General features: G+C 35.9%; 1 protein-coding gene across 3 annotated transcripts in view; it reads left to right on the forward strand.

Annotated features, from left to right (window-relative positions):
- The window catches only part of RUNX1T1 (RUNX1 translocation partner 1), a 176,136-nt gene that overhangs the window by 95,721 nt on the left and 63,211 nt on the right, over window positions 1-17,204 (forward strand). For all 3 annotated transcript variants that reach the window (XM_027856963.1, XM_027856964.1, XM_027856965.1), the window contains 3 exons: window positions 10,516-10,653; window positions 12,779-13,020; window positions 16,407-16,496. In XM_027856963.1, coding sequence (XP_027712764.1) covers window positions 10,516-10,653; window positions 12,779-13,020; window positions 16,407-16,496 — 470 coding nt within the window. The remainder of the gene's footprint in view (window positions 1-10,515; window positions 10,654-12,778; window positions 13,021-16,406; window positions 16,497-17,204) is intronic.

Raw genomic sequence — 17,204 nt, forward strand, 5'->3', positions numbered from 1 at the left:
ACCAAGGGAGGAGGGAATATCTAGAAAGATGGGGTGATTTTGCGGTGTCAAAAACTATAGACAGGTCAAGAAAGATAAGGACTGAGAAAATTTAGCCATTGGATATAACACTTAAGAGACTATTGGTAACCTTGGAGAGATTAATTTCAATTGAGTGGTGGAATTTGAAGCTATATTGCAGGATATTGAGAAGTGAGTGGGCAGTAAAGAAGTAAAGACAGCAATCACATAGAGATGACTTTTCCTAGAAGTTTGGCTAAAATGGGAGTTTAGAGCAATAGTTTGAGAAGAGAGCTAGATCAAATCAAGTTTGTTGTTGTTTTGTTTGTTTTAGGATGGAGGAAGCATTGGTGGGTTTGTAGGCAGGAGTAAATATGCCAGTGGATAGGAAGGAATAAAGATGAAACAGAGGTAGGGGTGATTGAGGCAGGGAAACTCCTGGAGAATATGGGAAAGGATGTATTCAAGAGCACAAGTAGAAGGGCTGGCTTTTCCCAAGTATGGTTATTACTACCCCCAAGATGGGAGCAAATGAGGAGTGAATGGAAAAATGACATAGGGATACTGAACTAATTGAAAGAAGAGTTTACATGTTCAGGGAATATGTAATACTGGAATCAATTGTGTGACATGGAAGATGCTGGTAAAGGACCACCCAGCATGGCATGCCCTCATCAGAGAAGGTGCTGTGCTGTATTAGAGAAGCAGAATTGCAGTAGCTCAAGAGAAACGTGAGATGCACAAATTTAGAGACATCTCCACTCTACATGTCTATATGGACTATCTGTGTAGAGCAATCTGAGCTCGTATTGGTCTGATTAGCCATAGTCAGACACATTGTGTTGTCATTTTGGTCCTCTTAAAGAACAAAGGACAACAACTAACCAACCAACCATTTGGCAGAGTAGATAGAAAGATATCCTTGAAGAAAGAAACACCTAGGTTGCTGACCTTTTTTTATGACAAATAGACATGTCATTGCCATGGGAAAAGGTGAATAGATGCTATTGACCTGAATTGAGAATTTCGTACATGGATGAAATTATAGGCTTGGACAAATAAATGTTTAATTTTGGAGGATGAGGATGAAAATAGAAATCATTTGATCACATACCCAATAAAGTATGACTACTAATAATATAACAGTTAACTCTTAAACATGTCACTCTCCCTTGAAATTTCCACAGTCAGTCAGTCAGTAAGCACTTGTCAGGCACAAACTATGTGCCAGGGACTCTGCTAAGCACTGGGAATGCAAAGAAAGGCAAAAGACAGTCTTTGCTCTTGGAGTAATCACAGGCAAATGGGGGAGATAACAAATGACTATGTACAAGCAAGATACATAGAGGATAAATTGGAGATAATTAAGAGAAGAGGGGGAGGCTAGCATTAAGGGGCAATCAGGAAAGTCTTGGGAGATGGTGAGATTTTAGTTGGGACTTGAAGGCATCCGTGGAAGACATTTATGTAGTATGTGCCTTTCCTTGTGCTAGGAATTAGTCTTTACCAGGGAACTTGGTCACAAATGTGGAGCAGTGGTTAGAGAGAGGGAGGCCCAAAAATGCCAATATGGTTTAGAAAATAGAGAAACTAAAGCAGGAGTGACTGGTAAATTATTGCCAGCACTTAGAGAAAAACAGAAATCAAGACAGGGAACTAGTTTTGTTGGGGGAAATTATACATGTCCAATAGGCAGTTGGAAACGTGGAGTATAGATTGCAGACAAAAATCAAAACTAGATGTAGATTCTATCCTCTAGTAGAATATAAGCTCATTGAGGTCAGGAACTATTTCATTTTTGTCTTTGTATCTCTGGTACCTAATAAGTAAATGAAGATTAATTGATTGATGCAAAGATTTGGCATCTCTGCATAGAACTGATAAATAACGTTGGAAGGGGCTTGGTGTATTACCACCATGTTCATGTTTAATGATAGCACTAGCAATTTTACTCTGTGAGCATGCATGTGTATATGTTCATGCACGCACATGTATGATGGAATAACAATGTGTGATTCATGGTTCCATCCACACTGTAACTAAGAATGTGATATGGTACATAAAGATCAATCCTCAGTGTCAATAAGATTTGGGGTCCTGTCTAGTCTTTGATACATACTGGGTATGTGACTCTGTGCAAGTGATTTATCCTCTCAGTGGCTCCAGGCAATGCTCTAATCCTCTAAATTGCAGAGTAGAAACCAGGCAGCTAGGTGGGTGCAGTGATTGGAGCAATAGACCTGAAGTCAGGAAGACACAAGTTCAAATTCAGCTTCAGATACCTATTAGCTATGTGACCCTGCTGTCTGCCTCAGTTTCTTCATCTGTAAAAATATCTTCAGAAGTATAAATGCTACACATTTACCAAAAAGTCCTTTGAAAGCTTAATTATTTAAATTTCTTTTGTACATATTTAGTTTTGTGAATTTTGAATAATTTTTAAATGTCAATTTTAACAAGATGGAGCGCCCTTCATTATGTATTGACTGTGCTTGACTGTGGTGGTTTCTGGATAGCACATTATCAGACTGGTGGATTGGTGGAGGAGGTTCTCTTACTTGGTCATCTGCACTATCTCTATTAGACTTTTTCTTGTGAGGTTGTGTCAAAACTTGTAAATGCATCAAAATCTCCTCCTTTGGATGATCTAAAGGCTGGCATTGCAAGTGCTTGTCCTTTCAGTCACTGAGTTAATGAAAATTTTTGCAAAATTCAAAAGTTGACTAGAGCAATGTATAGCTCAAGATGGTGGTTCTGTCAAATTTTAGTAATAAACCTACATAACCTTTTAAAGGTTGTGTTTGTAACACTCATACTTCTTAAAGTAATTAAAGCTTAGAACTGTACTAAGACTTTTCGAACACCTTGTACTTTGCTCTGTGGACTACAAATCATTGTACAAAACAAGCTCCTCTTGCAAATGGTTTGCCAATTTCCTGCTGAAGTTTCTTAGCATTCTACAAAGCATTCATGTCTTCTCTTTGCATCTTACATCTTGTCTCAACCTACCCAACAAACATTTATTAAGTACTTGTTGTAAGCATAGCACTGAACATGATACTGAGGTCGTTGAAACTTTTAGAAAGTTTAGATGGTACCCTCATGGAGCTTTCAGTCTTGGAGGAGTGGGTTACATTACAACTACACGTAATTATATTCAAATATACAATAAGCTAATAATTCGAATAAATATAATAAGTAAGAGAAGTTCAAGCCAAATATTTTGGAAAATTTTAGTGGAGAAAAAGTTATCACTGCTAGTGTAAGACTGAAATTGATTTGGGTGGACACTATGGAGGAGGTGGTATTTAAATTGGTTTTTAAAAGATTGGTACAAAGTGGTTAGGGAAGGAGGGAGATGGTATAGTGGAGGGTGCACTGACTGACATCAGAAGAGCTGAGTTCAAATTCTGCCTCTCATATTTGAGTGTTCTTGGGAAGTTACTTAACCTCTATGTGATCTTAGCAGAAATCATTCATCTTCTCTAAAACTCAGCATCTGCTAAATGAGACAGTTGGATAGAGTAGCTGGCCTCTGCACTCTTTCCCACTTTAAATCTGTTTGCAGAAGAAAATGTTGCATGTAGACAAGAAAGAGAGAGCATTCCCAGCATCCAGAAACCACCTGAGCAAAGAGGATGGAAAGACAGGAGGTTTGTATGAGTTTGGTTGGTGCTCCATTTGGGCTGGAGTATGGAGTGTATGTATAAGGGTGATATGAAGTAATGTCAGAAAGGCAGAGTAAAGCCAGATTATGGAGGTCTTTGAAATTCAAGCACAGACTTTACTAAATGCTAGGAAGCCAGTGAAAGGTTTCAAGCAGAGAGTGATTAGTCTGGTAGCAAGGAGAGTGGTGGTTTGGATAGGGGGAAGGAGATAGGAGGGAGGGAAAGAGTCTGTTAGATGGTAATGAAGATTTGTCTTAGGGTCCTGGCAATGCGAATGAAGAGAGGATGGATGCAAGTCATTGGAGAGGCAGAATTTATTTACTTGGTTTTAATGCTTCACAAGAATGGATTTGAATGGTAACAAGTCAACAGTAGCCAAATAATCTTCCGTGGTCTAGCAGCATTAATAAAAGTAAACTCTCTGGAACAAATGAGGTTGTAGTTTCACTCTGTTGCTATTTATTTTGACTATATTTGAAGAATCATGATCAATCCTGTGTGCCACATTTTAGGTGAGACATTAGTAATCCAGAGTATATCCAAAAGGAGAATGATTAGGACAGTAAGGGGACTTACATCCTGTCATGTAGTAGTGATGCAAGGAGTAGGGGATGTTTCTCCTGGGGTAAGGAAGATGTAATCATTGCCTTCAAGTATTTGAATGATTGTTATGCTCAAGAAGAGCTAAATTTATTCTAGTTGGCCCCAGAGGGTAAAACTAGCATCAGTAATAATGATATACATACACATGTCACTTTAGAATTTACAAGTTGCCTTACTCATAATACCCCCTATGAAGCCAGTAGTGTGAAGTTTTATTATGCCCATTTTATAGCTCCAGAAACTGAGACTTAGGTTAATTAACGCCCTTGTGTTTATGCAACTAGTGTGTTGAAGCCATGATATAAAATCAGGTCTTCTGACTCCCAAGTCCAATACTCTTTGCACCGCCCTATGCTAACTTTCTGGGTAGTATTCAGCAAAATATGAAGATAACAAAAATTTAGACACAATTTGTAGAGTCAACCTGAAACAGTTGGATGGGTCATCAGAGGCTAGCCTATACCTGAAGACTCTTTTCTATAGAGTACCTGAAAATTACTTGTGAGAGAAACCTCTATGCCTGAGAGTAGCCCTAAGTTCATATAGTTCTCATTTTCAGAGACTTTTTTTCTCCTTACATTAAGCTGAAACCTGCTTTTCTTCAAATTCTACCCTTTATTTAGACACTTGTAAGGACAAAGGGAAAATTCTGTTTATGTTAAAATCATATGTTTAGTAATGGCGACTCCAGATTTTTATACAGAGTTAGAAAAGGCTTTAGCAATAATCTTAATTCAATTCCCTCCTTTTACAGGTAAAGAAACTGAGGTCTAGGCAGGAGAGTACCCTATAACAGCTTAATTTCCAGCTCCTTATTAGCTCTTTGTTCTCTTATTACACTTAAGTGTGCTTGTCTCTGTGTATGGTATTTAGAGCTAGGAGTGACAGACTCCTGATATGATGGGATTTGGTTTATTGCAAATGATATGGATAAACTAACAGAATATAAGTGGCAAGTAATTATTGACCTGTTGAAAGTTAGAGCTAGAAAGTAACCCTTTCATTTGACCAATGAGAAGGTTCTGTTCCACATCAATGACTTTGAAAACCACACAAGAAGTTATTGAAAAGTTGGAGGCTGAAACTCAGCTCTCCTACTCTTTCCTGGCCTGTATGCCCTTTCTCAGTGCACCACACCGCACTGTCCACATGGACAAAATCCATTCTGTAATTTTCACTCATGTATATAAAATAGAATTAACTGGCGTCTTTGATTCGGGGAGATTTTTACAAATTAAGAATAACACTTTCTTACTCAGGAGGAAGCAGCAGCTAGACAAAAGAGACCCTGGCAGATTATTTTATGAGAATGAAGGCATGAGCTGTTTCACGTAGTTTGTCTGTAACCTTTTTTTGGTCTTTCTTCTATATCTAAGTCTTTAAAGGAAATAGTCGAAGTAAGTAACTTTTGGTGGCAAGCTTGATCAGTTAAGCCTTCTCCATTAGCTGTGTCATAGAAGTGGTTTCTTGTCCCAGGTCTACTGATAACTAGCTGTAGGAGCCTTGAGAAATCAGCTAGCTTCCTTGTGAACCCCATTGTTTATGGGGGGCAGGGTCTATTTCACAATTTTAACACAAAGGAATGGCTTCCAGAACTACATCTGTTATATGGAATGTGATGAAGTAAAAATTTGAGTTCATTCCTTTCTATCATTCATGTATTCTCTTTACCCTCCCCCCACCCAAGGGGAAAAAAAAAAGACCCATCATCATCAATCACTGGATTCCATTTAGAAGCCTTGAAATTTAGTTAGTAGAACATTTGGCCTTGTTAGTAAGAAGTCTTGGGTTCTACTCTTGGTTCTTTCACTTACTACTAGCTATTTGACTTTGGGTACGTCACTTTTTCCCCTTTGACCTCAGTTTCTGCATCTGTAAAGTGGGGATGATATTCATAATATCCTGCCTACCTCACAAGATTATTGTGAGGATTAAGTGATATCAGACCTTCAAAAATATTTTTAAAGGCAAGTAACTGTCCAAGTGTAAACTGCTATCATTGTTATTATCATTGTTTTTATTATTGCAGTCACCATGATTTAGTCCTTCCCTTCCATATTGTATAGCTTGTGAATTGATTCAAGCAAGTATTACTTACATTGGATGGTTCCAGTCCAGGAAACTTTTATATGTTGAACGTACCTAGGTATTTTCATGGTGTCTTCCCGTAAGCTTCTTGAGGGCAGCAGAATCATGTTATTTGATTAGCATCGTGCCTGGAACATATCAAGCAATTAATAAATGCTTGTTGACTGAGTACCTATTATGTGCAGCACACTGGGTTAGGCACTGAAGGGAATACAAAGGTGAATGAAATGCTATTCCTTTCTATTTGGAACACACAGCCTAGCAGAAGAGTTAAGATGTGCACACAGAAATAAAGTACAAAGTAGAGGATGAAACTTTAGATTCAATAAACATACAAATTCTCATTATCCTAAGTAATGTAAGCTGTGTTAGCAGGATTGTGTGTGTGTGTGTGTGTGTGTGTGTGTGTATACATATGAATGTGCATCTATGTGGATACACATGACCAGTCACTGTTATTAATGCTATCATTATATATTAAGATATTGAAAAAGTAGAATGGGGTGTCTAATAAAAGTTCTTCATACCTTAAATATACATCTGGAACTGTTTGAACTAAGTAAAAGTAAAATAAATGCCACAGCATATTATAGCATTCTTTTTTTTCCTATTTAAAAAAGGAAATGGAAAACATACCACTTTTACAAAGACCTGACATTGAATTGGATATTGAAATGGTATCAGTAATGTATTTATATATGCCATATTTTCTTCCATGCATTAACTTTCCTTGGTACTTTTGACCTGGATGTGTGCCATGTGGGCTGAAATGTTACCATATATGAAAGATTGTCTTGTTTAAAAATGGCCTAAATCATTTAGGTTAAGAGAAGTAAGGTTGATCCATTTCACTATGCATACCTCTTCAACATATACTTTTCTATCACTGTCTCATAGATTTTTGGCTCTTCTTACAGTAAATATCACTGTTCACCTAAATTAACTAAATATAGTTGTAAAAATAACTCATAAAAATTGAATGTAAAATAAGAACACTATAATTTCATAAACCAGATATCTACACATGAAATGTCATAATTTAAAGTTGGTTTTACCATATTCTCTAATTCAAAAAGGAGTTAAATGCTTCTGTGATTAAATCATAGCTTGTGCTCATTGCTATAAAAGTTTCAAGTGTGTGTGTGTTTCAGAATTTTAAAAGAATATAATGCAAAACAAATGTAATAGATATCAGCATACTTGAAACACATTTTCTGAATTTATTTTAACTCTGCACCAGAAAGGGGGGGAGGGGGAGAGTAAGTATTGGTACTGGTTTGTTATTTCACCATCTCTCTCCAAGAGTGATTGCATCCAGTAAGGCAGAATAAGTTACAGATGGACTTCACTTTGTCCAAGTTTGCTGTACTTTTTGGGTTGAAGTTCCATTTGATTAAAATGAAATTAGCCATCACAGAACCTTTGCTAATGTCAACACTCTGAAGTGTCATCTATATATACCTGGTGGTGGCTTCTGGCTGTGTTTTTAGAATTAGAGTTTTTGTTTAGAAAAGCTGAAAATTTTTGAGAAGCAACTACTTCGGGGATTTATTTATTTTTCTCAGCAAGGGTATATATACTAAGCGTTTTTAGGAAGTAATCATTTGGAAAATTTGGGTAAAGGCAAGTGTTAAAAAAAAACCTTTCAGATGTTAAGAGTATGCCTATAATGAACAAAAAAGGGGAAAAAAAATCCAAGAGTGATTCCAAGTTGTTGTTTTTTTAATTGTCATTAGTAAGCAAACCAGAGAGGTGTGCTGATTCTTTATAAGCTGGAGCTGTCCCTTGCTAAAAAACAAATAAACAAAAGCACCCCCGCTTTTGAGTGTAATAATTTTTCCTTTTCCTTCTCTTTTTCTTCCATTATCATTTAATCCTCCTTCTCTGGACTTCCTTACTCCATTAGTTCCTCTCTCATATATTTTTTTTTCTTTTTCTTCCCTCTCCTTCAGCCTTGCCCCACCCCCTTCCTTTCCCCGTCTGTGCACCCACGTGCTTCAAATCTGTGTATCTGGACTGCCTTCTCTAACAGTTCAATATGAGTGTTAGCAGAATGAAAACCAGATGGACCAGCCGTTCCCACTGTTATCTCCCAACCAGCTCTGGCAAGCCTCCCTTTCTCCCTCCTTTCTTGGCATGACAGAAATATTTGCCTTTATTTAGGAAGGTCTGTATTTGCTGCTGTACTCTTCCCTCAGTTGCAACATAAGCTGAAAGCTATTTATTCCCTTGTTGCTGAGGTTGGTTGAGGTGAGTAAAATGTGAGATGAATTTAACTATTGCAGAAGCAAATTTGAGCTTAGCCTCTATGAATATTTATTTAGAATAAATTTTTTGTAGATGAAATGCTCTAGCTTAGTAATAAGAAGATAAGTTTGTGATCTAAGTAACAAGATAAAAAAAATTTTTCATATGTACGTCTACCACCAATTGCATACACTTTCACTAATCTGTAAGGACATTTCCTATCTTTTAGTCAACATTTTGGACTTTGAAGTTGCATTGCTTATGCCATAAACCAGAGCGATGAAATTTTTTTTTTTATTAATTGTTGTGACTGTTAGGTTATTTGAATATTCCATCATATCCTCTCCCTAATACAATATTACCATTATTTCAACATAAATGAAGATTACTAAAGGGACTTTGAGAAAAAAAAATTCTGTGGTGATCTGAATATGAGGTGATTTTGTGAAAGGGCCACAATTTACAAATCTGGAATTTTCTTTTCCATTTATTAATAATAATGATCATGTTGGGTATTTCTCCTAAATGAATTAATAACAATTATCTGAAAAAAGTAGTAGTGTTTTTTAAAAATAATTCTCCATCAGTATTTTCTGTTATTTTGCTTTTAAAATGAAGTTTAAACATGTAGTATTAGTTCTTATTTAAGGAGAAGAGATAGCATTTTACACCTTGGGGATATTTTCCCCCTACAGACAATTAGGCAATTTGCAAGATTACAAAATAAAAATTCTTTGATATTTCTGGCATATGGTTTATGGGGGTACCTGTTACTTTACAGAGAACATTTGATTGATAAAAGTAAAATAGAATTAGATTAATGAGAACCTTTAACATTTGGTAGGAAAGGTGTATCATTTAGGAAAATGCATTATTGAAAGATTCCCCTTAATTATTGATTAACATTAGATATGAGGCATTTATTAGTGGGAGAGTATAGTAAGTTCACTTACTATACAATGGGTACTATGTTTTTATATTCAAGATAAATCATCTTTTTATTCTTTAACACCTTCAAAACAGCCTAGGAGAGCAAGGAAAGCAGCTGAATAGGATCTAATCTTTTTCCCCTTCTTATTGATATAGAAGGTTCTTATTTGATCCACATGTAGTGTGAGTTTTCTTTAACTTTTCCATGTTTCTTAGAATTAAGATTCATTCTTCCTCCCCGAGTACCCTCCTCCTGCCTCCATCAAAATTGTAAATTGAAGTAGTGCAACCAACCTCCTGTAATAATGGCATATAAACACATGACTACTAAATAAAGAAAAGATAGCTTTCATTATGTGGCATATGGTATTTATTTATTGATGCTTTTAGAATAGGACAGGAAAAGAAATTGGAGTGGAAAATATGTCCAGGAGACATGGAGTATTTAACCTGCTCTAAAAACAAAAGATGGCAGCGGCAGCAGGTGTTACAGAGAGTAGTCACAAAGAAGGCTGACTCCTACAAATATCTCACCTGTACAACAAAGCAGGAGGCTTTAGTTTTTCCTGAGTTGTCGTAAGGGGGATTCATTGCTATCCTTCCTTCTCATCCATTTATTCCTGCTTGCTAATGTTGGCTGCAAATTGTCAGTGAAGTTGCGTTATCCCATCCAGTACTATCAAGGTAGCATCTGCACGTGCCAGAAATAAATATAGAAGATAATATAGCCTAGTTACAAATGAGGGCCTACCATCTGTGTTACACCTTCTTAAGTGAGGTTTTGATGATGCAATTCCATTTTTGAGCTTCAGTAGATAGGCTTGTTTTATCCACAAAAAAAATCAATCTTTTTTTATTCATGGCACAGCCTCTTTGAGGGGAATTGGGAGGTGGGACGAGAGGTGGGGAGAGTTAACCTCATGTGAAGATTTGCTATGCTTAAAAGGTAAAATAATATATTCCTTGTGGTATCTTACAGATCGCAGTGAGAAGCATTCCACAATGCCAGACTCACCTGTCGATGTGAAGACACAATCCCGACTGACGCCTCCGACAATGCCACCTCCTCCAACGACCCAAGGAGCGCCAAGAAGCAGTTCATTCACACCCACAACATGTAATTAACCTAGTTTCTTCCTTTCTTCTGTTTTTTTTTTTCATTCTGCATTTTTTTTTACATGGATAGGGAAACAAAAGCTCCGACATCAATGTATAATATATAATAGTGCAACTCCCACCATCCCCCCCCCCAAAAAAATCCCCATAATACCTATTTTGACTTAGGTCAATAACTTGTGGTTCATCTCTTTTTTCTTAATTGCTTTATTATCTCTCATTTGGTTGTACTTTTTAAAATTTAGAAACCTACCTTTAAACATAGGTTATCTTGATCTCGTAACTTATTCTTGAACAACCAATTTAGTATATTGCTATTCCTTTGGATTTGTTTGGCTTTGCTTTATTCTTGGGGATATGCTAAAATCATTCCAAGGTCATTTCATATCTGTACCAGGTGTCCCCTTCCCCCCAACTAAACCAATTAGGTCTTCTTTTTTAGTCTCTTACAAATAATAGGGGCCACACGATTTTATCATATTAGGGCATTGCGAAGTATAGGAATATTACATGGTCAAGTTTAAAACAAATAGCATCCTTCTTGATTTAGATTTCTCAGATCTCTGATATCTTCTGCCGGTTTGGCTCTGGCTCTACTTTATGAATCAGTGCATGGAAGTATTTTTGCTTTCTGTTTTCTGGGGGAAGTACAGAACATTCTGACAGTAGAAAATTCCTCTCATCCCCAATGTATTCCAATACATAGTAGGTAGCTCTTTTCAGTCCTTCCCAAGGTTCTGATTGTCAAGGATTTTGTTGAACTAACAAATCACTGTCTATTGAAAATCATACTACTTGTTGAACGTGTGCCATGAAATCCATGTGAATGAAAGAAACCTATAAAAATAAAAGAATTTATGTATTAGTGTCTTCAAAACTGTCAGAGTAGAATTGGCTTTATACCTATCCCAAGCTGTTTACATCATGTCTTAATGTAATTTAACAGACCTTTTAAAACTTATAAGGATTTAGATACCTTGAATGGTGCCAAGCTGTAATGCTGTCAACTTGTGTTGTTTTGGTTTGCTGTTCTCCAATGTCACAGGGAAATGTAGATGACTGTTTTGAGGACCCAAGTTTAGCAGTTATTTCTAGGCGAGTTAGTGATGAATCTTTAGATAAAAATCTGGATTAGTGGTCTTGAACAGGCATGAGTCCTTCGCATTTGGAGAAAGCAAAGTATTGATAGTATTAAAAGAAATTATAAATGAGGAATTGCTTATAATCTGTCAGTTATAGCACCTTGTTTGAGATGAATGTCAGAATGGCACTAGATTGATGAATTCAATGTAGCTTCATCTGACAAATAATTGCCAAGTCACCATTTAAACATTTATTAATTTTGCCATTCCCTTTCCTTAAAGACCTGCATCCTTCTTTCTATCAGAGTCCTTGTAGTGCATTAATGCCTAAGTCAGTTTTATCAGAAATAAATTGAACAAATTGGCATATATCCATACTATGTCTTATTACAACTCTGAATTAGTATGTCCCATTTCAACTCCAGGAAATAAATTCTCAATTAATACAGTATGCATTCTGCCATCTTACAGAAAATTTGCATTATCCCTAAAGAAGTGGTTAAAGAAATATGTGGGGAGAAAATAGCCTTCTAATTGGGTGGTAGAAGGTTAAAACTTGAAAGTCCTGTTTTTATAAACACAGCTGTCAGTTGTGTGTACAAAACACGATTAAAAATGTTCAGTGATAAATTTAGTCTCCACCAAATGTACATTTTTTCTAGAGGAGCCGTTTAGAGAAGAATATTCCTGTTATATTGATAGAAGCCTATGACAAAAGGCTGACATCCAAATGCTGCTTGTTCCATGATTGAAATGTTTCAGGTGGTTGGCATATGTGCACATGGGAGCGAAGGCTGTCCCCACTCTGTAGCAGACTCCATTCATTATCAGCGCCTGTGTGGATATAAGAAGTATTTATTTATGAGGAGTCAGGCCATTTAATCAAGCAGAATTTCAGCCTGGGGTATCTGTGAAGTCAAAGTATTTTACCAAAAGTCAGAACGTTTTTCACATCATAAAAATCAACTAGAAATAAAGTTACCTGTGACTTCCTTTCCACGGAATTTTATTTTCATTTTTCTTCTTGCTTTGTGCTTCTGACAGTAACTAATGGCACAAGCCATTCACCCACAGCTTTGAATGGAGCGCCATCTCCACCCAATGGCTTTAGCAATGGGCCTTCCTCTTCTTCCTCTTCCTCTCTGGCTAATCAGCAGTTACCACCAGCCTGTGGAGCAAGGCAACTCAGCAAATTGAAGAGATTTCTTACTACCTTGCAGCAGTTCGGCAATGACATTTCACCAGAAATAGGGGAAAGAGTACGCACTCTTGTACTAGGATTGGTGGTAAGCAAATGCCAAACAACTTGTTCCCTCTCTACTGCCTGTGAAGGACAATAGCTAATTGGATGCACCCAAACTCATTATTATGGTGGTCTTTAAAGAAGTTTGTTTATATCTCAGAATGTGAAATTGGTTTTGCTGTGACAAATCAATGTTAATGTAGCCCCAAAGTCTAAATGGACCGTGTGTGTGTGTGTGTGTGTGTGTGTGTGTGTGTGTGTTAGTTATATAATTGTATATAAACCCAGTCTATGACTTCATTTGCTATCTGCCTGATAAAGATGGAATGATACAAAATTCTTTTTGGTAAAGAGGTATGTTTGTACATCCAGGTCCCAATTAGTGAGAATAATGAACAATCATCCCTCAGTGATCACAGTATTCGAATTTACACTATTCACAGTATAGTTATATGTAAAATATGATAATTGATTCCAGCCCAAAGTAAATATGCAGTGTGAATTAGCTCTCTGTATATATGCATGTGTATCATGGTTATTATCTACTAACTAAAATAAAATATAATAAAATATAGATTTGGGCCTGTTGATAATTTGCTTATTGAGGTCCTTTCATACAAGGTTTATTGATACGTTGGCATTAGATCCCAAGGCTAACTGCTCCTTTTAAAAGGAAAATTTTGGCCTTAGTGTGAAAAAATACCTAATTAAAATATGAAGTTGAGCTGAGAAGTATACAGAAAGCCTTATTCTACTAATATGTTGATTAATTATATAATTGATGCCACTGGAAACTAACCACCTCTTAATAATGATGCCTCAAGTTTATATAATGTTACCACTTTTACTGGAGCCTTTGCAATTTAAGGCATGTTCTCATATGTTTTTGTTGATTTTATTTTTCACTTGCGAATATTATTCTCATTTTGAGCAATAGGGTCAAGAACTTTTAAGTATCTTGTGCAAGGTTCCATGGCTAAGAAGTGGTAGAACTTGGAACAGGACCCTGGTCTTCTGACTTCTTCCAGTGATCTTTCTACTAAACTAGTGGGCCTCTTACTACTTTTCCTTCTGAGGTTCTCCAAACTCTTCATATACACAGTCATTTTCTGTAATTTAGTGAGACCTAAGGCATTATTCCCAATTTAAAAACCAAAAGGGGAAACTGTGCTTGAATAAAGTCACAGTATCAGTTTGCAATGTAATGGCCAAAATGATTCTGAAATTCACATCTTTCTCCTGGGCTTGTGCCCTTTTAACTAAATAATGCTTCTTTCATTATATGGGCTTGACCTGGGTTAAGCCATATTAGATGTGTCTTGCAAAAAATCTCTATAGAGGAGATTCTTGTTCAGGTGCAATTTGGATTGGATGGCCTCTGGGGACCTTTCTGACTCTGAGATTCCATGATGTAGTGTCAAAGATTTGGGGATTGTAGTCCTCATAGATATTCATGAGCAAGGAAATCGGGACAGAGACGTATCTATCCTATCTCAGGCCTTCTAACTAATGGGCAAGCTATTTTTATTAAGTTAGAGTTCATTTTTGGAGCTTGGAAAAAAAGTAGTATTTTATAAACAAATGAGCATGAACAAAATTTCACCATCAAGTCTAATCCCAAACTTTCTTTTTATTCAAGTATGTTCCTATTCTTTATTTTTTGATAAGGAATAGAGAATGTATTTACCATCTTGTACATCTGTTGATACATTCTTGGTTAACATTGGCTTACAGACAAATTTATATCACAGAATCTACCTTAGCTGCCATCTAGTCTTTCACATATTGATTGTTAGGATTGTTGGAGAAAATTTCTCCTGGGAAAACTTAATAATTTTTCTAAGTTACTCAGTGAAAACAAATTACCAAAGCTAATTTTATAGTATCTGAAGATAACACCAATCCAAGTGGTTCTCAAATAGAATAAATAAGTTGTCAGATAAACCTGAATAGTTCCATTTTAAGAAGATGCTATGAGGGGACTGGGTTTTAGACAACAGTCCACTGAATACGAAGGAAGGGATAGATAAAATAGGTAATTCCTACTTCCTTCTCCCTAATTTTAAAGCTGTGCACATCAGATTAATATTTGGTAGGCATTTGTGTCCTTTAATCAGCTGTGTATATATTCCCTACAGGAGTACTCAATGTTTCTATTACCTTTTTTTTTTAAATAGTTTAGTACACATAGACAAAAGAGAAAATGGAAAGTTATTGTGTATGGATTTAGATTACCAGACCCTCATTTTTTTTAAGAGCCGGATGACTCCTAACCAAGAGAACTCTGTTTAAATGTAAATTTTTCTGGTTTCCATGGAAGAAAAAAATTATATTTGACCCTCACTAAGGACAACATTTATAAGGAACACAGTTTTGGTTTTGTTGGTTTGCTGTTGTTGTTAGTATAATATAATGGATAGAGTGCTAGCCTGGGAGTCAAAACTACCTGGGTTCTATCAAGCTTCTGGACATGTACGGGCTGTGTGATACCCTGAGCAAGTCTAATAAATTCCCATTGCCTCAGGCAACTCTTAAGATTATAACTTGCAGAACATTTGCTGTTGTGCATTGATAGAAGGTATTTTTCTCCCCCTAAATTCTGTAAACCTATGAAATCACAGGTCAGAACAATAAGAAAATAACAATAATAAAATAATGCTTCATGGTATTACTTTCAGTCTCTGTAGTGTATGGGTCCTGATGTTTCTTTTTACCACCCTTTCACTCTCCCTTTCCCTAGTATTAGTAGTAAATCAGCTATCAACATTCTTTTTCCCTAATTTTTTTTGGGAAATGAATGTTTTTGGGCATTGAAGGAGTATACCTTTTCTCTGTCAAATAGAATGACTCAGCCAAGAATCTAACCTGATTTAAGCCTTATTTCCACTATGGTTTCACCAGTGGGGCTAATTAGCCACAGACCAGGGTACTTTGGTAGGAAAGGCAGTCTTTTTGGCTTCTACCAAGCAGTCACACTGGCCATTAAAACTAAATAGGGCAAATGTCATCTTATCTAATCCATGCCTCTGTCCCTTTAAATAGTCTCTTATATCTTTGACTATTTTCACGTTTGTATTATTTCCAGATAGGAGTGTTGATAAGATTTTCTTAATTGCCCAAATTTCATCCATAATGAAACAATGCTTTACCTAATGGTGAACAGTATGTAGTTGTGTTTAACATTATATATTAACATACAGTTCCTCTCTACACATGCCTCAGAGATGGGTGATGCATTAAATCATAATGTGCATTATTTTCTACCAAGTCAAGATATTTTTATTAAGTCAATACTGCTTCCCATGTGTATTTCTGCTTATTACTATGCAATGTGTTGTAACAGTTCTGGTAATTGTTTATTTTAAATGTTTTCACTATTTTATCAAGAAACAAATGTATTTATAATATTATATATATATTATCCTACAGAACTCTACTTTGACAATTGAAGAATTTCATTCCAAACTGCAAGAAGCTACTAACTTCCCACTGCGACCTTTTGTCATCCCATTTTTGAAGGTATTGCACAGTTCACTGATCTGGAAACTATTTCAAACCATATTGTTGCTAGGTCACAGATGTGTGGTACAGTTTTTCTTTTTAAGAGAGTGGGGGAAAATGAATCTAACGTTTAAGGGCTCCTTGACATAGCTTAATGGATGAAAACTCAGTCAGAGTATATATATATATATATATATATTCTTTTTTTTTTAAGGTCATTTCCTAAATAGCTAACAGAAACCATGATAAGCAAAATAGCTTTATCCACATAATTTTTTAAAAAGTAAAAATAATCAAATTTAGAAAGTTATTTAAAAAAAAAACAATTCAAGGTGAAGAGGGGTTTTGTTGCATCCATGATGTGTGTTTTTTCTTATATATTTTTCTTATTTTTTCTTATATTTTTCGTATCCAATCAACATCCTCAATTCGGGAACCAGACACTTCCTCTCTATTCATGCTGATGGACATAATAATAACTCCTTGTATTTGTATGGTCCCTTTAAGTTTCTGACAAAGTGCTTTCACATCTATTTCCTTATTTTGCCTTTGCAACAACACTGTGAGGTAGGTAGATCAGACATTGTTATCACCATTTCTATTGATGAAATTTATTGTAAATAAGTCAAATTATTTAACATGTAAAAGCGCTTTGCAAATCTTAAAGCGCTATATAAATGCTAGCAGTTATTTTATTATTATTATTATCATTATTATTAAGTAGCC

Source organism: Vombatus ursinus, unplaced genomic scaffold (genome assembly GCF_900497805.2).
Source record: "Vombatus ursinus unplaced genomic scaffold, bare-nosed wombat genome assembly UNPS02011767.1, whole genome shotgun sequence".
Taxonomy (NCBI): Eukaryota; Metazoa; Chordata; class Mammalia; order Diprotodontia; family Vombatidae; genus Vombatus; species Vombatus ursinus.